At 38.8% G+C, this 25,627-nt stretch overlaps 4 protein-coding genes and 1 pseudogene across 5 annotated transcripts; 4 read left to right on the top strand and 1 right to left on the bottom strand.

Annotated features, from left to right (window-relative positions):
- Positions 1-2,042: 2,042 nt before the first annotated feature.
- Positions 2,043-3,000, top strand: LOC149113895 (histamine H2 receptor-like; annotated as a pseudogene).
- Positions 3,001-5,839: 2,839 nt separating this feature from the next.
- LOC110046860 (beta-1 adrenergic receptor-like) lies at positions 5,840-7,461 on the top strand. The gene has a single exon (XM_089287701.1). It carries the CDS (start codon positions 6,253-6,255, stop codon positions 7,189-7,191), a length of 939 nt encoding a protein of 312 aa, XP_089143827.1. The 5' UTR covers positions 5,840-6,252; the 3' UTR covers positions 7,192-7,461.
- Positions 7,462-10,891: 3,430 nt separating this feature from the next.
- Positions 10,892-11,890, top strand: LOC149113894 (histamine H2 receptor-like). The gene has a single exon (XM_089286528.1). It carries the CDS (start codon positions 10,928-10,930, stop codon positions 11,876-11,878), a length of 951 nt encoding a protein of 316 aa, XP_089142654.1. The 5' UTR covers positions 10,892-10,927; the 3' UTR covers positions 11,879-11,890.
- A 1,052-nt stretch (positions 11,891-12,942) lies between these two features.
- Positions 12,943-18,990, bottom strand: LOC110046856 (intraflagellar transport protein 25 homolog). The gene is made up of 5 exons (XM_089286529.1): positions 18,798-18,990; positions 16,470-16,576; positions 15,460-15,528; positions 14,142-14,185; positions 12,943-13,373 (listed from the first exon to the last, which is right to left on the bottom strand). Exons 1-5 carry the CDS (start codon positions 18,887-18,889, stop codon positions 13,269-13,271), a joined length of 417 nt encoding a protein of 138 aa, XP_089142655.1. The 5' UTR covers positions 18,890-18,990; the 3' UTR covers positions 12,943-13,268.
- Positions 18,991-18,995: 5 nt separating this feature from the next.
- LOC110046855 (uncharacterized) lies at positions 18,996-23,502 on the top strand. 2 transcript variants are annotated; one of them, XM_089286526.1, is made up of 2 exons: positions 18,996-20,373; positions 21,224-23,502. In XM_089286526.1, the coding sequence occupies exons 1-2, from the start codon at positions 19,021-19,023 to the stop codon at positions 21,632-21,634; spliced, it is 1,764 nt and encodes a 587-aa protein (XP_089142652.1). In that variant the 5' UTR covers positions 18,996-19,020; the 3' UTR covers positions 21,635-23,502. The 2 variants fall into 2 exon arrangements, with proteins under 2 accessions (XP_089142652.1, XP_089142653.1); XM_089286527.1 differs by having other exon boundaries at positions 18,998-20,352.
- Positions 23,503-25,627: the final 2,125 nt, after the last annotated feature.

Here is a 25,627-nt window from a genome sequence, read left to right as displayed (position 1 = left end):
TTAAGGTGTCGCGAAATATGCGAACCTCAAAATCGCGAAATTAACGTGTCGCGAAAATTTCATGTAATAAGGTATTTTTCAACAATACACCTATTTGATCTGCCTATTAATAAGATTTTTCTTCATGTACATGTTTTCGCAATTCATAATTCTTGACCTGAACACTTGACAATCCATTGTAACCAGTGAGTCGCGGCAGAAAATGCATTAAAGTCGCCCCCATCAAACGAATCACTTTTCCAGTAACATTGCTCTTTTCTTAAAGGCTGGTTTCCATATGATCGCAGACGATCGCAGACGATCGCGGATCGCAAATCGCAGATCGCAGACGATCGCAAAGAGAGTTGTTTCCATATAATCGCAGACGATCGCAAGCGATCGCAGAGCCGACTGTTGCATACATTTCGGACAGTGGAACTGTCAAAATTACACGCGTGTTGTGCTGGCGGGAAATCGCAGCAAACAATATGGCGGACGTCGAGGAGGAAATTTCGCTGCAAACAAATTTATTTCTTCTTTTAGTCAACCTATTTTGAAATTCTCTTGGCACTGCATCTCGCCCCGATCCAGAAGGTAGCGTTTTCAATCGCTTCAGATAACGACCATACGCAGTTCTTATGTTGCGGAATTTGACCTCCGCCTCAGCCGCCGATAAATTAAATTTCTCCCCGATTTTTTCCCAGCAGTTAGCCTTTTCGTTTTTGTCTTTGAAATCTTTACTGTTACGGTGGTAAACCCAATGATATCGCGCAACTTCCTCCATAAATTTCTCGTTACTAACGTTACCTTGTTCAACGCCAGCCATGTTTACAACAAATAAGCGATTGCTTTGTTGCAAAGAAGCGTTGAATCATGGGTCAGAATTCAAAATATTATGGGATACGTTTCGATCGCAGATCGCAGAACTTTGGTTTCCATATGATCGCACGATCGCAATTGATCGCAGACGATCGCAGAACTTTTTGCGATCTGCGATCCGCGATCCGCGATCGTCTGCGATCATATGGAAACCAGCCTTAACAGATAAATTTCAGGCAGGTCGAATTTCCCATAGAAAAACTCTTCTCTTTCCTTCAATTCACTTTTCTCGAAATACTCATCTTTTATTAGTGAATTTCTGTTGAATAAATCTGACATGCAGTTTGCATTTCCGATGGGAAAAACTCCTCTCCTTTTCTTTATATTAAAGTCTGTTTCCATATGAACGCTGCGATCACTGGGGAAAAAGCGGAAACCTCTTTTGACCAGGCTCGCAGAAGCAGCCCGATCGTTACAAATTGAAGAAGTGTCTGCAGAGCCCCGGATCAAACCACGATCCAGTACATATATGCTATTTTCCTGATGGGAGGTCCGTATAGTGATAAACTGTGACCGAAGTCACATTATTTCACGCTACAGATCTATTTATTTTTTCCTCTCTCTCAAAACACTTTCCAGACACACATCGCGCGCAGGTTACCGTGACCTTGGGCAGACATAGGAAATTCCGGACCTCGCTGAGAACCAATAAGATTGTAGGATTCGTTACCGTGCCCTCTTCGAAAAAGAAATAAATTCTGGTATTATTTATTACTTTTGAACCCAATAACTGCTAAACTCTCGAGTGAGAAATTTTCACGCGATCACAAGCATCGCTACAACTGACGTCCATATCGACGTCGGTTGCGTCAACAATCACGGGACTATCGATCTATTAATATGGACCATCTGTTCATATGCCTATGACATATCTTGGGGTTTTCGGCGCATTTTAAAAAGAGAAGATCTTTTACGTCATCAGGGCAATTCAATGAAATGCAATTAACTAATGTTTTCCAATCAGCCGACAGAATTATTAATTAAATTCTTTTGAAGTTTGCTGAAGTGCAGTCCGTAGCGAGAAGATATTAAACAAGGCCTTGCGTTCGAACGCATCAGTTAAATCGTTTGCTTTCCACGTTTGGAGCCATAAGTATTGGAAGAATTTTCCACGTCTTGACATCTGTCCCTACGAATAACAAACAGAATATCTCATCAGGACAGTGAGATTTGAGACTGATAAAATGAATTCCTCATCTCAGTCACCAAATTGCAGTCAGTTCGCTTCAAGTGGTGTCTCATTCCCGGAATGACGTCTAAACTTTCTTAACAGCGAAATGTCTGTTGCTCTGATATCGCTAACAATCGTCAATCTGCTCGTGTCTCCGTTAACCATATTTCGCAACGTCTTGGTCATACTTGCTGTCAAGACTACACCTCAGCTGAGAGACAAATACAATGTTTTGTTGGCCTGTTTGGCAGGAACTGATATTATGACTGGTCAGCGCTGGGACAACCAATCTTCATTGCTGAAATAATCTACCGTCTCACTGGCAGCCCCGCATCAGAGTTTTGCATCATTCCCAACGTTGCAAGAAGCTTAAGTCGAGCTTTCGATTTGTTTTCCCTACAACATTTGGCGTTGATAAGCATCGACAGGTCATGATATCGATAAAATTCCCTTTTAAATACCATGATATTGTCACCAAACGTGAATTAATTGTTTGTGGTGCTTTAGCGTGGTCGCTGGTTTTCACATTTTAGTTTTTTCGTTACAAACTTTTCTTTTTAAGCTACTTTCCGGTAGGGTTCGCAAGATTCCTGGCCATTTTTATTCTTATTTTTTTGCCTCATTGCTAGTTATCAGGAAGCTCGTAGGCGGATAGAAAACATCATGACTCCCTGAGTCTGCCAGGGCGAAGTTTTTAAAGCAGAAGAAAGTTTTAAAGACTACATCATTTTGTCATTGGATTAGTTTTGTTTTATATACCCATGACATTATTTAGAGTTGTTTTTACACCTCTTATAAGTTCACCCGAGACATTTCTTGCTTTAGAGTCTTTGATGTTAACGCTTTTGCTCTGTAATTCAGTTTTTAATCCCGTGATTTACTGCGCTAGAAGCAGATAATATCGACAAGCTTTCAGGAAACTTTTGCACATAGCAAATAACGTACAACTGGTTTAAGCTGTTCTACTGATACTAAAGCTGTTACATTACAATATTAATCAATTAAAAGGATTAAGTAAATTAACATTTATTATCACTTTCTTTCCTCTGTGATTATCGTTTTATTTAGTATTTACCGCATACATTTTTTATCAACTCTCATTTTGACCTGATAAAGACGTGAGCTACACTGTTTTTACAAAATTTCCTCAATATTTTGTCAACAAATATTTCAGTGCAGTTTTTTTAGTTAAATGTTTTTAAACATCTCTTCTTCGTAAGTACGTAAAGAGTAAAGAAACCAAGTTGAATAGAAAGCTATATATTAGAATTAATGCTAACAGCTTTCATTTGCGATGAACAAATCTTTATTTACTGCTTATCAGTAGCTGAACTTGTTGATAATAGTAAGAATTGAACACTGACCATGTATTTTACTCATGGAAGACAGGTTGGGTAAATTTGGATCAAAAGACAAAAACAACTATTTTTTCAACAACAAAAACACGTTGGAAGTATGTTTGACTTTTCTGGTGTCTGCCTGTAAGAATAACAGCCAAAACACCTCAGCGTACTTTGAGATTTAAGCCCGACAGAAATGAACTTCTCATCTCACTCACTAAGTTGGATTCAGTTTTCTTCCAGTGGTGCCTCTGTCCCGGACTGGCGTCCAAACTTTCTTACCAGCGAAATAACTATTGCACTGATATCGGTAACAATCGTCAATCTGCTTGTGTCTGCCTCAGCCGGACAAACGCAATGGAAACGAGCTATTTGTCTGCAGTAAACATGCCTGCATAGAGACCATTGTTAACAATAGTGGTACAAGTTTTGCTAGATTCCAAAACAAAAACAAGTAGTGAAATAAACAAATTCTCAACCTAGCGAATACTTCGATAAAAGACATTATACTTGTTACGAAGGCAGAAATTGTACTTTACATGTAAAACAACGACACAAAACACCAATTGAGTTGTCTCTGTTCATGATGAGAAGTTATATTTTTGTAAAAGCTTTTGTCTCGTTAGCCAATCAAATTATTTAATTGAACAATTCTAACAAGGATTGTGATTGGCTTATTTTAGGATGCTTTATCAGAGAACAGAGCACGCTGACGCCACTTTTACTAGTTTGGAAAATAAAGTCTGGTTTCAAAATTCAGCCGAATGCGTGGGGAAAATAATGGATTCTTTATCATAAAACAAATAAAGAAGCCTCGACTGTGTCCTGTTCTGTTGTAAAGCATTAAGAAAGCGGTAGAACACTCAAGAAGTAGGGAAAAACACTCGACTACGTCTCGTGTTTTCCCCTACACTTCTTTCGTGCTCTACCGCTTCCTGCGAGTGCTTTACAACAACAGAGCACAGTCGAGGCTTCTTTATCAGTTAAATGTCCCTCGCCTGTAATGCAGGCTTAATTTTAGGTACCGAGTACATTTGATTAGGCGCGCGTCATCTAAGGTGCAGAAAACATGGGAGGCTTGGGGAGAGAGAAAAAAGAACTTCCTGGAGAGCAGGAGTGAAGCAGAGTGAGGACTAACCCTCTACGTTTTGCCACTTCAAGATGGCCGCCGGGATATGCAAACAAATTATCTATAACCATCGTTGACTTAATCGATCATCAATTTTCATTGATAAATTGCACCGGGAAAAACAAGAGGAAAATCTTAAAAAGATGAAAAAAATCGATCCTTATGTCATGTAGCTAGGCGATGACTGAAATAATTTTTAATTTCAGACAACCACTTTCCAAACATTATCCGAACCATTGTAGATTATTCTTCAATTCACTGTTAAACTGAGCAATTTTAAGATCTCCAGCTACAAAGATCTACAACTTTCTGGTAAAGTGACGAAGTGATAACGGTCGAGAAAGTTATGTCGAGAATTAAATTCTTCGAAGACGCACACGAAGATTTTTCCACTGTGATTAACTAAGTCTTGAGATCTAAGTCTTGCAAGGTAGGTATGCAGGCTGGTAAGCGGAAAGTCGTGTGATACAGCAAGGTATAAAAACCTCCTGGTAGAAAGATCATTATCATACCACTTTTCACCAAACAACCTCAGTTTCTTCTTCGGAAAACCCTCTCGCTAAGTTTTCCGAGGTAGATATGATGTTTTGTAGTTAAAAATTGTGATACGGCTGGGCATAAAAACCGTACTGGAAAAAATTGCTTATCGTACACTTATCATGAAACAACTTCAATTTCTCCCTTGGATAAACTTCCCGCTAAGTGTAGATAAAACCAAAAAACTTCAACTGCATTTACATGATTAAATTCTGATCAGGAAATCCTTTTTAACAAAAAAAAAAAAATAGGAAAAGCGGCCCACTTCAAACAAATTTGAAGTGATTGTTCTGCTAAGCTTTTGATCGATCCCCGAAACAATTAGGCTTCGCTTAAAATACATTTGCCAGGAAGTCGATGAGCTGGCTGGCAAGGGAAATCACTTAAGGAAATTTGAACTGTTAAGTGATCGATAAGCCTTTGCTTTGTCCTAGTCGGCTTTGACGAGTAGATCGAAGCAGTTAATTTTCTAATCACCCCATTTCTTTTACAATACAATGACTGATTTCACTTTATTATTTATGTGCATTTCCTATATGTGGTTTTCCCATTCGCAATTCTCGATTTGAACACCTCAGATTCAATCATGTTGTTATCATTAGCGGAAGATGGCTTGGATTGTTTATTTATTGAAAAGAATTTCGCACACTTACTCCGTTCTCTTTTACAGCACTCGATTGACATTAGTCCCGTTTATAACGTTGCTAAAAGCCGACACTACAGCCTAGGAGATTTCGCACGGGTGTTAATTCCAGATGAAAAATCTTCTTCTAAAGTAAAATTGGATTCTATTTTTCTGAAATTCTCTTGCAGGCATTCTATTCAGTTAATTGGGGTTTTCGGAATAGGTTGCGTTTTTTAGCGCTTATAAAAGAGGAAAAACCAATGTTACTCCGGCGTTTACTGAAAAAATCAAGGCTTATCAATTGTAATTAGTAAAAGCCTTCCAATCGATCGTAATTGTTACTATTTCCCCGACAAAATTCTCTTCCTCTTTAAAAGGTGGCTTGAGAACACTTCCGGCTAGAAGATATTAAACGTAGACTGCAATGAGTTCAGTTCAACAGTCTTGTAAGCTACTCGGCTCGCTTGCGGCGTAGAGATAGAAAACAAAACAAACAAACAAAAAGAAAAACGGTGGAAATATTTTCGGTGTTTTTCTGTAACAATAACACTCAAAACACCTCAGTGCACTTTGAGATTTAAGCCCGACAGAAATGAACTTCTCATCTCACTCACCCAGTTGCAACTTACCTTTAGGTGACGGTGTCTCTGTCCCTGAATGGCGTCCAAACTTTCTTACCAGCAAAATATCTGTTGCTCTGATATTGGTAACAATCGTCAATCTGCTCGTGTCTCCATTAACGATATTCCTCAACGTCTTGGTCATAATTGCCGTCAAGACTACACCTCAGCTGAGAAACAAATACAACTCTTTGCTGGCCTGTTTGGCAGGAACCGACATTATGACTGGTGCATTGGGACAACCACTGTTTATTGCTGAACTAATCTACCGTCTCACTGGCAGGCCCGCATCAGAGTTTTGTATCATTCCACACGCTGCAAGACGCTTAAGTCGAGCTTTCGTTTTGATTTCACTACAACATTTGGCGTTTATAAGCATCGAGAGGTATATATCGATAAAGTTTCCTTTTAAATACGATAATATTGTCACCAAACGTAGATTAATTGTCAGTGTTGTTTTAGCGTGGTCGCTGGTTTTCCTCGCAATTTTGTTTCCCTTTTACAAGCTTTCCGTTTTAAACAGCCTTTATCATGTGTTCGCTATATTCCTGGCCATTTTTATTCTTGTTTTTTGTCGCATTGCTAGTTATCACGAAGCTCGTAAGCGGATGAGAGAAATTACGACTCAGTCTGCCAGGGCGAAGTTTTTAAAGGCGAAGAAAGCTTTAAAGACTACATCATTTGTCATTGGATTAGTTTTGTTGTGTTATTTACCCATGGCATTATTTAGAATTTTTCTAGGATCTTTTATTAGTTCACCTGATGCGTTTTTAGCTATAGAGTCTTTGATGTTAACGTTTGCGCTCTGCAATTCAGGTTTTAATCCCGTGATTTACTGCGCCAGAAGCAGACAATATCGACGAGCTTTCAAGAAACGCTTGTGCAGAGCAAACTATGTACAACCCATTTAAGCTCTACCATCGACACTAATGCAGTTACAACTAATTAAAAGGACTAAGTAAATTAAAATTTGTACTATGTGTTAAAATGAGTAGCGCTTTTTTTGTCGCCTATTTCCGGCGAAAGTGGAAAAATTAAGTGAAAAATTAAGGGGTGGTTTTTGAGCTCCTTGAGTTGTAATATTTTGGCGAATTGATCGTAAGGAGGCGGTGAAATATGTAGTACAGTTTATCAATGTTTTATTTTAACCAAACTAAAAGTTTTAGTTCGATGTACAGCCATGTTCCGTGTGAAGTGATGATCACCGTTGTTTGGGAAAAGCGAGGCCATGAAAACAAGAGAATAATAAATTTCGGTGTTTTGCAAACAACGCTCTCTTCACTTGCACGCGAGATTCCGAGCTGGAAGTTGGTCAGATCACTTATTTTGAGGTGCTCTTTGAAATCGTATCCAATATTTTTTGATAAAGCAAAAATATTACAAAATTAAACGACTGTATCGTGGATTGTTTATATTACGCAGTGACTCTACTATAATCGCGGCAGCTGGGAAAAATGTAAACAGATTTTCGAAGGAAAGCTTTCTTTAAATATCTCAGAGTATCCTACGTTTCTTTGGAAATTGTAAGCGATTGCTTAAGTCATATTGGTTGTCTAGTTGACGAATTACTGGAGGTTGAACGTGCTTTTAAATAGCTGTGCGCGGATTGAAAGTCGGAAAATATTACAGAGTTTCGACGCAGAGACTGGTTCTTAGTCGTGGATACGCGAAGCGCAGAAGCGACTATCGTTAGGGGTCAGAATATGCAAATTTGTCACTGACTCAGATGCAAATCGATATGTCAACGACCAATATCAATTTTTCAACGCATCATAAACAAAGCTATCGGAAACATCATTAGTACAACTTATAAGTCCAACAAAACATTCTTGTAATTAGAGGTACGAAACGCAGTTAGAAAACTAGATACACACAAGATTATCTACGGCAGAGTAACGTAAAAAGTCCCGGTGCTCCGGCCGGGAAATACGTAAAGACCGCAAAGGTATCAAGAGAAAATATCTCAAGTGTTAATTTTTGGGGGGGTGATAAACGTTTAAACTGTAATAAACAACAGCATAAATATTGATGTTTATTAGAAATAGTACGCGTTCGCGAATACTCTCTGTGCTTTGCTGTGGATAAATATTTTTCGGGTTGGGTACACTGACAGAACATTCAGTACGAACCACTGTTACCTGCAAGGTGAAGGCTACCATCTTAAGGCGAAGTATATGCGCGGTGTATGACATTTGGAGAATCTCAGTATCCAGCAAAGGTCGAAATTGTTTGGAATCGATGGAAAAGTACTCTGAAGCCAAGATGTATAAGGGTAAGCCTGAACCAAGAAAGGGCAATTTAAATGTTATAAGCGGGCGTTGAAGAAATCGTAGCCAATTTAGTCTGGAAGCGGCCTCACCTTTAATTGAGTCACGCGCTGGCAACGAGCGATTCGCCAAGCGAAGCATAATCCTGCTCGCAGAATATAGCAAATATTCGAATCAGTAAATTAAGCTATTGGCAGACAGTTTTCTAACCGCAAAACTGTTTATTAATGTCAGGTAATCTGAACCTTCATTACTACAAATACAGATGAAATTAGTTCTTGTTACTTTAAAAGTCAACAAATATAATCAAATTGAATGAAAACCCTACACAGTTACACCCGCTTTCAGTGCTACGTGCGTAGCAACTATCTCTCGACATGTGTGTAAACTGTTCCAACGGTAAACATTGCTCAAACAGTGACTGCAAACAGTACGTGCGTCTTAACACCAATGAAATGCCAGGTGAGCTTTCGCGGGAAAAACATCATCTTCACACGTCAAAATAACGTTATTTTCACGTCTGAAAAGATCACCATCGCTATGGTTACATAATAAATCCCCTAAATTGTACTTACGTGTCGATGTAAGATCGAAACATCTTCGGATCTTACTCGAAAGTCTTCGGCAATTTTCGGTTATCTTTAGAAATCTTTGATGTACCTCGCTTGTAATGTAGGTTCAAGTTTAGGGAGCGAGTAAATTTTAATTTGGCGCCGATTTCTAAGGTGCAGAAAACAGGGAGGGCTTGAAGAGCGACAAAAAAAAAAAAAAGACTTTCTGGAGAGCAGGAGTGAGAGAGAATGGCGAGTAACCCTCTTCGTTTTGCCACTTCAAGATGGCCGTCCGGATACGCGAAAAGATGATCTATTATCAACGATTGCTAATAATCAATCATCGATTTTCATCGATAAATTACACCGGGAAAAACATGAGGAAAATGTCAAAAAGAAGAATTAATCTGTTCTTATGAAAATTTTTTGGCGTTGACTGAAATAATTTTAATTTCAGACAACCATTATAAGTTATTCTTTAACTCACTGTTGATATATCGCTATTAAAGCAATTTTAAGATCTCCACTTACAAAGATCTACAACTTTCTAGTAGAGTGACGAAGTGATAACGGTCGAGAAAATTTTGTCGAGAATTCTTCGAGGACGCATCCGAAGAATTGTACACTGTGATTAGCCAATCTGAGAGATAACATAATTCTCGGGTGTTTATTTACCTTATAGCAAAGATTCAGTCTTGGAAGGTAGATATGGAGGTTGTTAAGCGGAACGTCATGTGATACGGCAAGGTATTAAAACTTTCCTGGTAAAAAAGTCATTATCGTACCACTTCTCACCAAACAACCTCAACTTCTTCTTCGGAAAACCCTCTCGCTAAGTTTTCCGAGGTAGCTATGACGGTTGTTTAGATGAAAATTGTGATACGGCTGGGCATAAAAAGCGTACTGGAAAAAATTGCTGATCGTACCAATTATTGTGAAGCAACCTCAATTTCTCCCTCATAAACTTCCCGACAAGTGTAGATAAAACTAAAAAAACCTCAGACGTATTTACATGATTAAATTCAGATCAGGAAATCCTTTATACAAATTAGAAAAGATAGGAAATAGGGAAAGCAGCCGACGCCGTCAAACAAATTTAAAGTTTTTGTTCTGCAAAGCTTTTGATCAACCCATCATCAACCCGAAAACAATTCGACCAATTCCGTTTTGCTTAAAATACATTTGCCGAGAAATTGCTAAGCTAGCTGGCAAGAGAAAGCAGTTAAGACATATCAAACTGTTAAGTGATCGATTATAACGTCCCAGTCGGCTCTGAAGAGTAGATTGATGCAGTTAATTTTCCAATCACCCCATTTCTTTTCAGTATGCAATACAATGATTTCACTTTATTATTTATGTGCATTTCCTATATGCGTTTTTCTCATTCGCAATTCACGATTTGGACACTTCAGATTCAATCTGTAATCACTTACGAATTATTGTTTGCATTGTTTATTGATTGAAGAGAATTTCGCTTAAATGTAGAATAGATATTCCGCTCTCTTTTACAAACGTCGACGTAAGTCCCGTTTTTTATTTTGGTAAAAGCCGACACTACAGCTTTTAAGACAATCATGCCCGATCGTAATTGCAATTTTATCTTCACAGGATTATTTTTAATCGCTTCCAAAGGTTACTTGGATAAATTTCCGGGCGAAGAGCTATTGAGTTCAAATGCACCGTTTATTGGGCAGTTGCGCTTCACCCTTGCTGCGTAGAGATCACATACAAGTATAAGAAGATTTTTTTCGTCTTTTTTCTGGTTCTCGGCTCTGTAAGAATAACATCCAGAACACCTCACTGCACTTTGAGATTTACGACTGACTATAATGAATTCCTCATCTAACTCACCCAGTTGCGATTACCAACTCAAAGATTTTGATTTCCCGGAATGGCGTCCAAACCTTCTTACCAGCGAAATGTCTGTTGCACTGATATCGGTAACAATCGTCAATCTGCTCGTGTCTCCATTGACGATATTTCTCAACATCTTGGTCATACTTGCTGTCAAGACTACACCTCAGCTGAGAGACAAATACAACGTTTTGCTGGCCTGTTTGGCAGGAACCGACATTATGACTGGTGCATTGGGACAGCCACTCTTCATTGCTGAGCTAATCTACCGTCTCACTGGCAGCTCGGGAACTAAGCTTTGCGCCATTCCATACGCTGCAAGACAATTCATTCGAACTTCCCTTATGAGCTCGCTACAGCATTTGACGTTGATAAGCATCGAGAGGTATATATCGATAAAATTCCCCTTTAAATACCAAGACATCGTCACTAAACGTCGCTTGATTGTAAGTGTTATTTTAGCGTGGTCGCTGCTGGCTTTTCCCATGATATTGTTATCTTTTTATACAAATGACGTTTTACGCTCGCTTCTTCTCATGCTCACAACGTTTCCAAGTATTTTTATTCTTATTTTTTGCCGCATTGCTACTTATTACGAAGCTCGAAATCAGATGCGGCAAATTAAGACTCAGCAAATATCCTCGGCGGCCGCGGCGACATTTTTAAAGGAGCGGAAGGCTTTGAAGACCACAACATTTGTGATCGGAGTAGTGTTGATGTGTTACATACCAAACGGACTATTTAGAGTTGTTATTGTACCTCTCATAAGTTCACCTAAGACATTTTTAGCAATAGAGTCTTTGATATTAACGCTTTTGTTCTGCAATTCAGTTTTTAATCCCGTGATTTATTGCGCTAGAAGCAGAGAATATCGACGAGCTTTCAAGAAACTTATAGGCCGAGCAAGCTATGTACAACCAGTTTAAGCTGTACTACTAATGCGAGAGCTGTTACGTAACATAAGTAGATTAAGTGAAAGTGAAGAATGATCATCGCAGTAAATTTTCCAATTTAAGCAATTGGAAAGAAGCCTGAAAAAAATCAGGGCTTCAACGGGATTCAAACCCGTGACCTCCGCGATACCGGTGCGATGCTCTACCAACTGAGCTATGAAGCCACACATTGGGAATGAGGTCAATTAATTGAGTTCATATCTTCCCGTGAGGAGTAAAATGATGTGAAGTATATACTTCTACCCAATTGCTTAAATTGGAAAATTTACTTCGATGATCATTCTTCACTTTCATCTACAACCGCAGTTCTAATATGAATTATTTCATATATACTTCACGTCATAAGCAGATTAAAGCAACTAGGTAAAGAAAGCAGGTGTAGAAATAGGATTGATATATTTGACGCTCGTACGTGTTGATTTGTATATATATATATTTTTTTACAAAAGTTGCAAGGTTGTTTTCGTGGAGGATTTGTTTATGTTTTGTTTACAAAGCGAAGGAAAACCTCCAACGCTGTGGGGATGTTTTCTTTGATGTCTTTGGATTAAAGAAGGCAAAGAAGCAAACTTAAGGAGCTTCGGCCCTCGCTATGTTTTAATACATATAGACAGCTGTCAATCAACCATAATATGGATATCCAATATCAAAGATGGTGCTTCTCTATTGGTTTTCAAGGTATTGGACTTGGAGTGGGAAGGACGGACGGACGGACGGAAGTACGGACCGTCACGTGACAATCAAATTTTCTATGGTATGCGGTGTTCAGGAGATCCGCTATTAAACAATTAGATTACGAGCTCGAGATTTCTATGAGCCAGTTGATAGTTGACGAGGGCGAAGCCCGAGTCAACTATCATGCATAGAAATCGAGAGCGAATAATCTAATTCTTTAAGTATAATTCTACTAGTTTTTCCAGACTTAATCTAAATCCTCTTCACAGACACTTCGACAAGGTTAACAAGGGCACACTGCTACGCTACTCACTATCTATCACAGAATAGATAGTGAGTAACGTAGACTATCAGAGAACAGCTTTCGTGATAGAACGCTGGTAGATTTATATTTAAACTCGATAGAAACATGGAACTTGTATTCTATTTCTTAAATATTATCTGCAGGAACACAATACATGGGTGTAATGCACGCAGAGAAGATGTACGGTACTTAATAGACGCAGTCCATTATACGTATTGCGGGCCTATGATACTAAAGTACTAGGGCTAAACGGATCTCATTGTTCACTTTGATTCAGTTTATATGTACAAAAGCCCATAACAAGGATAGTCTTTTCCTATAAACACATAAATTAGTTGGAATAAATAATATTGATCACTGGTTTGCATGAATGTGTTCTTGTCTTCAATGTACTGCTGTGCCATCAACACTGATGTTATGGATTGAAATAAAATGATCAAATCCACTCTTGATCAGAAATCTCAGATGAGAAGCTGAAGTAACAGGAATCTAAAGAGGAAAGACACAAACAAAATTGTCATCTAAGTTCACTCAGCCTGAGCTAATGTGCAACCAGTGGCCATGTAATGGCCAGCAGGCCAAGTCACTTAAAAGGTTTGAAGATAACTTATTGACTGAGAGTGAGGTCTTTACAGGAAAATATCAGACCAAGACCTTGCCATATTGACCAGGCAATAGCCTAAAGACCGAATGTTTGAGGTTAATAAGTTGCTTATTATACGGCTTTTTGCTTAAGTTTTGCAGGCCCGTAATCAGCTGTGGGCATTATAGGAGAATAACGCCCTAGAATTGGCCGACCAGAGCACACATTAATTTTGCTAACTACAAACACGTGCTAATTTACAAAGATATGACTGATCATCACAGTTATACACACAACTTAAGTAGTTGTGAAATTAAAGTCTGAAAAAAATTCAGGCCTGAACGGGATTCGAACTCATGACCTCTGCGATACCGGTGCAGTGCTCTACCAACTGAGCTATTAAGCCAAGTGGGAGCTGGTCAGGTTGTGAGTTCCTAATATACCTGTAGATGGTGAAGAATACAAGTGAATTCTTCACGTGCTAATTTAATGTAATATGGGCTATTGACCATCATGAGGTCCAGATGCATGGATGTTGATGAACTTTTAGGAATGTTCATGGACCGAGGCGCCATTGAGGTCCATAAACACACAGAAAGGATCGATGCTATAGCTGGTATCCGCTTGAAATGTTACGCATTTGATAATTTTAACATCCCACAGGCCCACTATACCTGTATCTCATCCCTCTGCATTTGACCTTCTGTATGTTCATACTCTGGAATAGAATTAATGTTTTCAATCTTCTACAATAATACTCAAGTTGCAAAAATATAATGTCCCCTGCATAATAATTATAAAATGGCTAATTGTTTTATATGAAAGACTGTTCAAAGTGTATCATGCCTTATGAAATACAGTCTGTCATGTTAAAATTAAGAATAACAAAAAGCATTGGAAAGGGGGAACTCATATAACAGCAAAACCTAATATTCAGGGTTTCATTAAGGTTTTCAGCAGAAGGGCCACTGGTTTTCAGGCAGGCAAAACTTTTTGAAGTTCATACCTTTAAAAGAATCTAAACTTTCCTCTAGTCTAGATGGTCAAACCAGGGGGAAAAAATCCTCACATCCGGTCAATTTGCCCAACGTCCAGCCCTTAATGAAATCCCTAAATATTGTGTATTTTTCTTTTCTTTTGCATACCTTTCAGCCATCAAATTGATCAGTGTACCAATGCCATTAAACGTTTTACCCCAATAATATGGCTTAATAAGACCCATATTTATTACACTTCTAAGATTTGCTGAATATTGTTTCCCCAATACAATGCAACTTGGTTTTAATGAACAAGTTGTAAAGTTGAAACTTAGGCAGTTTACAGTGTATATCTTTACATGCACATGTACTGTATAATATCTCAGTTTTTTAAATCCTTTTTAATGAAAGATTAAACAACCTTCCTTCTTCAGGAGGAGTCTCAGATGTAGTTAGTCTTGAAATCCTTGACCTGGGGTGTCTTAGTCCAAATCCTCAAAATTTCAGTTTGGAAGAAAATTGAAGGATTTTTTTTTGGGTTTTCCCCAATAGACCTTTCCTGCATTCCAACAAACAATAGCGCTGAGTCGAGGTCAGGGTGGACAAAAATACAGCAAATGTATAAAAATGTCCACCCCAACCTCGCTCTGATGCTATTGTTCGAACGCACTGAAGTGGAATGCGGGAAAGCCTATTATGGAGAAAGAGACACACCTCATCATAAAAGTTTTTTTTTTTTCAAAACTTTTCCAGTTTGGTGTAATAAGAATGCATAATTAACCATTTAACTCCAAACCAAAAATTCAGGAATTTTTCATCAAATGGAAAGTACCCCCAGAGTCCAATATACAGTCCATAATAGGCTACCACAACTACAAGTACACACATGTACATATACCACATAACAAAACAAACAAACAAACAAACAAAAACAGCCAGGAAAACTACTTGAGATACTGGTCTTCAGAATGCAGCGTACTTAATAAAGATTAAGCAACCATGTTATTACCAGTACCTTTATCCACAAGGGGTTCAAAGTCCACTGGCTCTGTTTTGCTGCTTTTCTCTATGCAAAGGCCTTTAACTGCCAATAGAAAATATTACTTATCAACAATCTGCCCATGCAGCACTCTCAACCGTATAAACAGTATCCTCAATAAGCTACATGCAGTTTTAAATTTTTCCAAATAATATTTTTAAGTGTTTTTAATAATTTGGCCTTTTGTCATCTGTACTGTCTAATGTATATGATTTAACGAAACAGTGTTTGGACTATTAATTTTGGAAAACCAGTAAGTATTTGATGTAGAGAGCTGCCTGTCATCTACAACAACAACAAAAAAATCATATTAATAACATGGTCAAATAGCATGAATTAATCCCGAGGGAGGGGGCTAAGACTCCCATTTAGAAAGGATTTGAGTGCCCGTCAGAAATTTTGAAAAGAACCCCTAAGAGGTACCAAGATCCTGTTTTGTGGGCGTGGCTTGAAATTCTCACTCCTAAGAGATACCAATTCTAAAACAAAACATTCTCTGCTGCAATATTTTTTTAGCTCAATACCTTAAAAGGTACTACAAAAGCTCCTGCTGTGGACCTTTTAAGGCTGATCACTCTAAGAGGTACCAAAACTGCTTTTTTCACCTTTAAAAGGTACGATGAGCACCCCATACTTTTTATGTGGGAGTCCCCCCCCCCCCCCCCCCCGGGGAATTAATCCATTCCCAAGGTATAAATATGAACCATAGCCATTGTAAGGGAGGGGGGGGGGGGAGTATAGAATGGTCAAAAAGAGGTCTATAGAAAATGATGAAAATATCCGCCAAGTTTTGAAATCTCAGCATTGAAAAATAAGAGTCTTAGAGTCTTGGGTTTACTAGAAGTTGAACCATCTTTAAAAAAGGAAATCATAGACTTCAAGGCAAGTGTATGCACAAACCATTTAAATGCAAATTTAACACATGTATTCTGATTAGCCAATTTACCCGTCACACTTATTATTATCAGTAAATGGTGTTTGCTTACCATTTGAAGATAAGATTTTAATATTTCCTATGCTCATTAATGTAGTGAAGCTGATGATGAATTCTTGTGGAAACATCCCTGTTGTTGGCCAGAATGTGTCAAGACTTCTGTAAAACAAAAAACACAGACACATAACAGTATTTTAGGTTTGGCATCAAGGGCAAAAAAGCTCACATGTAAACCTCCGGTCAGCATTGTGTAGAATGTAGACATTTCTGGCATGCTCAAGCCTACTGTATCCCCAGCACTATAAGCTGACATCGCTGGCACGTGCTGGATCAAATTAGGCAAAATGAGCGGAAAATAGCACCACTAAATAGCGAAAAATCAAAGCTTGGGGAAGCCGCTGAGAGACTTAACAGACAACGTCACAGCAAGAGGTTGACCCCAGTTTGTTAAAATTACAACAACAATCAAGCCACCAAATGAAAGGAAGGGTGGGTGGGAGTTACAATTTAGAGGACTAAACAATACATACAGTTAGTGATAAAGCTAGCGAATGATGCTAAAGTTCAAGCTAGAACTCTTTATAGCCAGACAGCTGTCTGGGTTTAGCCCGATGGTGAATTATGTACCATAGAAAGTAAAGATCTCATGCAGCTCTGAACGAGACGTGAATGGAGATTTCTAAAAAGACTAGTGGCCAATTACAAAATATGTGATATATCAGTGTACTAGACAGTGTTATGGCCTTATACGTAGGTGTCCTGCTGGGTACGATGAGGAATGAGATGAGACTAGACAGTGTTACAACATGTATCCATGAAATACTAAGTGTTCATTGTTTCTTTGAGACAAGACAAAAGAATCAGTGTTTTTACATATACAGTGTAACCTACACTTCCTCCAGGGACCATGGGGTTAAGTTACAAGTAAGTAAGTAGTCATCACAATAGGAGATTATTTGTACAATATCTTCTTATAACCTTTAATTTAATTTGATATCGGGTTACAGTACACAAGCTTTTTGAATGTAGAAGACCTTGAACCCTAAACCAAGATATAAATACATGTAAGTTGGTACATGTAGCTACATGGTATAGAATTTCTTTACTAACTAATAGCTGCCAACTTTTTACAAAATCAGTTGAACCTTGCTATTTTGACCTCTCAGGGGGCATGAAAAATAGTTCAAAAAATTTGATAGTCAGGGCTTCTGATATTCTACGATGGAAGGATTTCACAGAATCGACCTAATAGCGCAACACATCACGTAATTCACAAAAAGTTACAAAATTCCCACAAAATCGCACAATTTAAGGAAAATAGAGGAAATCTTTGCTTTACCTTATGTTCTTTGACAATTTAAACATTATTTCAAGGTGACCTTTCAAAAGACCTCAGAAGCCTTCTGCAAGCGTTCGTTCAACAAAAGAACAAAAAAAGAGGTGTTCTGTACAGTTTTGCATGTCGGGACCTAAATGCCAACTGTAGTTGGCATAAGGACAACTTGATTTACACAACAAAGGCAGTGAGGTCTGTATCAAAACAAGGTCACCTCCAGCCTCACTGCCATTTAGAGGCCAGCTCACTGAACATACAACTGTAAAATGGTCTATTGGGCATCTCCAATCTCAACATTTTAAAATGAGGCAACAGATGATAAAATTTCAGATGCTTTTATCATTCCTAAAGTTACGTGCTAATAGGGTCTTGGACAGCAAGAAAATGGGTTGTGCTCCTCTGAGAACTAATAAAAAAAGATTAAATTAGCTAAAAAGACATTACATAATTTACTGCATAATAGACCTTTTTTGCCGCATAATGTGCCTTGAAAAATCTGCATGATTTCCTACTAATTTTGGCTGAAACCCTGGATAGTAAATGGCTGAATGGAAAATCCAAGGGAAATGGTTTTGAGTTAAAAATAACGCGGAATTTGAAAGAACCAAGATTGAATTAGCAGGGTCCAACTGTAACTGTATTGAACTGCATTTGATTTTCATTTTGAACCACCCTCAGCTGGTAAGGAATAAGCCTGTAGCTATGCAACTATGCTCGACATACATGTACAGTATGACAAAATGTCCAGAGCTATCTGCATCTCAGAGAATAAGGATCGTGAGGGCCCTCAAAGTATAATAATCATGGTTGCCAGGACAACAGTATGAAAGGTTATCACTGCAAATTTAATACGACTTTGATAACTCGATGTGCCATTTTTTTTAAGATTTCAACGCATCCCAAACGACAAACATAGAGAACCAACAAGTGAGAGGGTGTTTATCAAATTAATTCTAATTATCATCGAGTCAGCAAATTTCTCAACAAAGCTAGGCTCACAAGAACTGATGTAAGCTTATGTGTGTTGCATTGTAAATCACTCACCCATCTATGATGTTTTCTGGCGGATAATTTTCATCAAACGATGTTGCAAGAGCGATAGTTGCTCCAGCACTACTCAGAGCAACATCAAACATATTTGCAGGACAGCTTTCTGACGGGAAACTGGCTCCAAAATTGCAAATATCAAAACATGTCAAAATTTCTCCACGGACAAATGGCACTGGAGCGAGTGACGGAGCGAGTACAACTCACTGAATATGCGCAAATGAAAAAAACGCTGGCAGATTGCAAGCTCATTTTCAAGATGGCGGATCCGGGTGACAAACATATGGGTATGTTTCCTTTAACTACGAGACAGTTCTCTGCTACATTCCTTGATTTTCAGCGTAATAGTCGCGGCTATAACGACAAAGTGGAATCTGCAGACCAAGATGTAACTAAGAGGCTTCTAAATCCGTTTCTTCCCGAATTCGAAGTCTTTCCTATACCACAATGTCACCGTTTTGGGAAGGCAATGTGGGCTTTTGCAAAACAGTGCACTGCAATACAGCGTCAGTCAACAAATCAGAACACTGACCTGACTCTACCTCCTTGTCGTTTAAATTCGGAAGAAGATTTGCAAGTCACTCCGTCAAGAGTCGATGAACCTCCACGGTCTTCAGAACTTCCGCACGAACCGACACCTACATCATGTAACATACCCGAACTAAATGAGCAACCAAATGTAGAAGAGCTGTGTACTGGGCCTTTAAAGAGTAATTTCACTGACACTGCAGCATGGAATGGAGCCTCAAAAATAAGAACAACTTCCAATGGAACTGATCAAAATAAAAACACAGTTATCTCTGAATTCCCAATGTCACAAAATTCAGATTTTCATCTGTTAGATTGTTTACAACAGCAATTTAGAGGTAGCTGTAAAGAAGTATTTTATGAAGCTCATGTGGACGACAAATTAAGTACATCTGAGGCAGTATCTAACAGGAGTTCTTCACATTTTGAGAACTACGTTGAACTGGGTAATTTGGAACCTAGAATAACATTGAGCACAGACTGTCATCCAGAGAATGACTACGAAAAGAGGGTTGATATTCATGGTGGTTCAGAAAGCAAACACGATGATTTGCTTTCTGGTGATGAAAAGTGTGTGAAGACCAAGAAAAATGTCAAAACTGAAGAATGTGTGGCCTCTATGCTTGAGAATAAGGATGTTACAAAAGACCAAAATCTATGTGATGCTATGATTAGTGAAAAACAGAATACTGTGATGTTGGACGAATCTCTTCACAAGAAGAGTCACATCATGCCATTACCTTTGTATAAGAAAGGAAATCATAGCAACATCCCGATTTCAAAATCTCTGACTATAAATCTTAACTTAGATGCTCTGTTGTCAGTTCTTCACAGTGAAAAGAAAACTGTAAAGTATGCTGAACATGACGGCAGCATTTATGGGAAAGTTGCTGTTTTATATGGCTTCCAACAGAATACATCAGTGTCAGTACTTCAAGCAGAGATGGTAGGCTGGTATGACTACATTTCAGGAACTGTGAATGGATTACAACAAGGTCTCTGTCATGATAATACTGGATCTCAGGTAGAAAACAATACCTTGCAGGTAAAGCAATAAATGAAAGATGTTCTTACCCTGGGTTGGAGGTTACATGTAGGGATGCTCGTCAGAAAAATTGAATTAAACCCCTAAAGGAGACCAATCTAGGTATGGCTTGAGCTTTATTTGACCCCAAAGAGATACCACTTAAAACGGAATAGGCTCGCTTACAAACTGCTGGTCAGGAATGGAGCCTGTGCCAGTAGACTGGACTCGAGAGAGCTGCAGAAATCGAGCTTAAAAATGGAAATAAGAGAGTTTCTTATAATTATGTCTTTAAGTGCACCCTAAGAGATACTTTGATAGCTAAAAATGGTGGCGTTTTGTCACGAACACCCTGAGTGAGACCAGAGTCCTTGATTTATACGCCTAACCGAGATGACTAGCATCCGCAACTTTTTCATTTGGGTGCCTCCCCCCTCCCCCCCGGAATTCTTACCACTATAACTGGTCAAGGAAATAGGCAAACTGCAGACTAATGTAATACTTATGTGGGTCTCTCTGTGCAATGCACCAGAGGAGGGAGGGGGGGGGGGGGGAGAGGGAATAGGGTGGATGGCTCCATTCCCAACTCTTAACCTGTTGGAAGGCCAGAGGCATAGATCCTCCAGCCAGCACATCATGAAAGAAATGATGATACATAAATAGGCCATTTCTGAGTTGCCTTTGGCCTCTGTGTCAAAATGAGACTTCATACGAGACCACTCATTTGAAATTATGTTTCCCTAGACCTTTTGGTGCTAATGAAACTCATCTCCATTTGAAAGGTTATGCACAAGGACTCATTTTGATTCAGAGGCACAAGGTAACTTGGAAATGGCCTGTTGCATTATGTCTCTGTTATGTTCTTTTTCAGGACACCAAGTCCCCCTTTTCACCAAGTTTAGTAGATTTGGATCTGGATGCTTTCCTGACTCATTTTCACCACATAAGCAGAGCCTTGACACCTCAAACTGCCAATGGTGGTAACCGTTTAAAGGAGCACTCTGCTGTTGCTTGGTTACTTACTTCTCCTGCTCTTGGAGTGACACTTGACTGGCAAGTACGAGAAAAGTTCCATAAATTTGTTGAAATACTGTCTACTGGTGAGCACTGTGCACAGCAGCAGTCTACAGTTTCAAACAATGACTGCTTTTCAACCCAATGGTTCAATCTATTGGTAGTCACTGATGAGTATCGTTTTGTTGAAAAGGATGTCCCACTAGTTGAGGTGTATGAGCTTTGCACCAGCAGAGATATTAATCTTGTAAACTTTGATTTAAACTGATCTTTATCGTGTATGTCGATTTTCTTTATGATCTATAAGAAATCTTAAAAAGAGATTGGAAATTTTGGATGTGTGTTCACAAGCTGCCTTCAAACTGAATAACGCTCTTTTTTGATGGTTTAACTCTGTACTTAAACTGCTGTAGCAAGCATCACATCTATTTTCTAGCCTGCATAGCAAGCGTTCAGTACAAAACATCGATGGAGACGATTTTGTGCCCATCAAGTTTTGCTCTCGCCCCAATCTTCTCGCAGCCAGAATGTGGAAAAAGTTTCATCTACGCCGTCAAAAATTTAATGTATAAAGTATTTAACACATTTGGTAGGTCTCAATACATGCTCTATCAGGGCGGTTTCTATACAAGTTGGTTTTTTTCCATACAACTATGATTAATAACATGGTTACATGCATGTAAAGAAACACTTAACACTGACAGATACATAATGTAGCTCATGGGACCCAAGTCTTAACGGCCTAGTTTACAGTTCCCTTCTTAGTGGTCACACCTTTAAATAGAAGCTAGGCAAGAGCACAGGCAACCCAAGCTCATGATGCGAGGAATTATTACTTTTTTTATCTTTGTGCGAACGTTCAGCGAAACGTGACATTACAGCTGACATATACTATAACATAACGACCGTAACGTGACTCTCGCCTTGCAGCATATGGAGGTGTTGTGTTACAACGGTTTGAATTTATAAAGGTTTGTATGGAGAAAAACGGTAATTCACATTATAGCCGAAATTGTGATATTTTGACAATAAAGTTGACCGAAATCGATGCTTTGTTGTCTTTCCTATTGTTATCTCGCTTCTCAGCTCGATCCGAAGCCTTTTAAGCGAGTTATGGATTTTTGGTTTTCCACTCCTAATAAAGATGTATATGTCGGCTTGTATATGTCACGTTTGGCTGAACGTTTGCATAAAAGTAAAAAAAAAAAAAAAAAAAAAAAGAAAAAAAAAAATAACTCCTCGCATCGTGAGCTTGAGCCGCCTGCGAGGCCTTCCATGGGGTTAAAGCGACAATCGACACGACCCTAGAAAACAGCGACACGGGAATTTCTAATCAACGACAAGCGAGTCGAATGCACCACTAAAATTCAACAGCAACACGAGAAGCACTAGAAAAGACAGCGACACTGTCCCTTTTGGACTTTTTTGCCTATTTAGAAATTGTATTCTCTTGTAAAGCCTGTAAATGTCAGAAACTTGTGTGTTTTTCCATTGAATAAACTCTAAAAAAGAATCATCCTTGTAGCGACAGCGACATATGACTTCATGCAGAAAAACGGCAGCGACGTTCGCTTCCGATGGTTCGGCTACATCGGTACATGAAAGAATGCGACATGGCGAAACAGCTACCTCCCTTTGAAGGCCTCGCCTGTCAGGGGCACCCAACGACCGTTTTCTCTCGAGTGCTTTTAAACGCTGTTTTAGGCTTTCTGGAGTACTTTTAAAGTTTTGTAGGTACGTTAATTTTGGGTTGCGCTAAAAAAAATTCTAGGGGAACTTGAGTATTGTCGAATTTATTAGGGCTTTTTTGTCCATTTCCCGAAAACCTTGGGTCTTATCGCCTTTCCGAAAATGATAGCTGACCTTTTTTCGGTACCCAAAGTGACATTTTTTACAGTTCGAAAAAAACAGACATTAAATTTCTCATATCACGAAAGTTCGAGGTGACAATTCTCTTAAGAAAATCAGAGGGGATTAAAGGCCTTCCGAACAGATAATTTACCGAAACGATCCGTTGGGTGCCCCTGGCCTGTGGCTAGAGTTGACTTTGTTACGATAAAGACCTTGCTACTTCTCAAATGTAAATTATTATGTTATCATTCTAGCTGTTATTAAAAACCAATGCGGGTTCTGGTCGGTTCTTTGGTGATTCATATAGTAACTGACCGAATCGCACGGCCTTCCGCTGGCGATGTTTCATAGAAATTTCTTCCCTATCAACTGTCGATGGTAAGGTAGTGGCTTACCATGGTTGCAACGTGTCACGGAGAGCTGTTTTGACGCGATAAAATCGCGTGTTTTTATCGTCACGTTACCTTAGCGTTGATGGTAAATAAACGAGCAAAACTTTTAGGTTACTTAAAATTCTGACAACAAGTATTTAAAAAACCTGTTGACGACTAATCAATGATATCTCCAATTCAGTCGTTTTGCTCTTGACGTGTGTCAGTCATTTGAGGCCATCTCGTGTTACTTGAACCATGCGACACAGTAGAAATATATTAATAAGTATTTTACTAACCTCATCTTCTCGGTCCGTACGTAAGTTATAATTACGGATCCTCGTGGCCCGCGCTCTCCGTACTTTGGCCATAATTAAAAGGTAAATATCTCAGTTCGTAACTTACAGTACAGACCTCGAACTCGGTTCAGTAAGCGGTATTCAAATAAGAAAGGACTTTTAAAGAGTAATAAAATGCCATGTATTTGCTATACTAACGAATTGATACTCGAACAGCAAAGAGGTTAAACGCTTGTCATCAAAAGGATTCTTACATGCAAGTTTTCCAAAAATCGTCTGCTTAACAAACTGACGTCAGTTTTTCATGCGTCTGTCCTGTTATTGATCATGAATTTCGTCATAACATTGTCAAAGTAGCTGTGGATCCGCAGACTACTTTCAATTGACAGTGTTATGACGAAATTCATTGTCAGTAACCGGACAGACACATGAAAAACTGACGTCAATTTGTTTTGTACGATAATTATAACAAATTTTCGAACTGTCCGCTCTTGCTCGTTGCGCCTCGCATAAATTATAAATTCATGTGTCTGTCCGCTTATTAACAATGAAAAATTAGCCAATGAGCGTGCAAGAATTTCTGCAGTTATCGTGAAATTTTGTGTTATTGATATGAGTATTTCAGTGTTTTGTCTTGATGTCCATCAAGTGTTTCGAGCGTCGTCCTGCTGTCACCTAATTACATCCTCTACATCTACCCACCGGGTATTCTTCACAACTGTTTGTCCTATAGTATCCACTATGCATCGCCAGTAAGTTAAATTTATTCAATGACGACGGTGAACCTCGCAGGCTAGTATTTGGTCATTTCACGTTGTTGGTTTGCAGAGAACAGCTAAGAAATTTATCTCAAAGCATTTCTCAAGTACAATGCTATAGTTTTGTTCATCAAAATAAGTAAGCAAGACTAAGTCTGAGTATGTAAGTAAGACTTTATTAAAGTGACTGACTCTTAGCTACATAGAAAGCTACTTCACAGGTCTAGTCACAACATAAATAAGGAATAAAATAAATTACAATGAACAATATTAAAAATGCATTATTACTGTTTTAACATCGATAAAATATAAAAAACACATATACAAATAATTTAACAAAGAGAAATCATAACACATAAAACACTAGTAAAGATAAAATCATAAAACATAAGCAAGAGATAATCTCTTGAGGTAAGTAAAGCCTCTTATGTCGAACTGGCTCATAGCTCTCGGTGTATCATGAAGCGGCTAGTAATACATCTATTCCTCCCTGGATGGTATGCTGGTCTATCGCTAGTTACTCCTCAGCTCTCTGCTTGGTTGCCGGCCCAACATTTCTCTGGTACCCATTTATGCTCCTGAGGCCCAAGAACACAACGCAATGACCCCAGGGAGAGCTAGAACCACCCCGCTGCTGACTCTGTTAACCAGAACAATGTTCAACTGAACGCGTTGGGCTTTCCCGTCGCCTTTGTCGTCGTGGTTTCATGCGTGGGATTTCTCCAGTTAGGGAATTGTTACCTCAGTCGGAGTTCCCTTTTGTCAAATACAATTCCAAGGTATTATTCGGAATTTTAACGGTACGTATTACGGTGTTGTTATAATTTATAAACCGTTAAGGGCCCATTAACCGATGCATACGCGCGCTCGCGCGCGTTGCTAAGGAGGTGAAATTTCACTTCTGTCAGCCTGAGCGAGGAAAATTTAAACAATTCAACAAGTTGCAAATACGGTTACATTTTAAAGGTTTTTCCTTTGTGTT

This window comes from Orbicella faveolata, unplaced genomic scaffold (assembly GCF_042242905.1).
Source record: "Orbicella faveolata isolate gen_17 unplaced genomic scaffold, um_ofav_v1 contig_14, whole genome shotgun sequence".
Lineage (NCBI taxonomy): Eukaryota > Metazoa > Cnidaria > Anthozoa > Scleractinia > Merulinidae > Orbicella > Orbicella faveolata.
The sequence above is the reverse complement of the archived record's forward strand: the minus strand, read 5'-3'. Positions and strand labels throughout refer to the sequence as shown.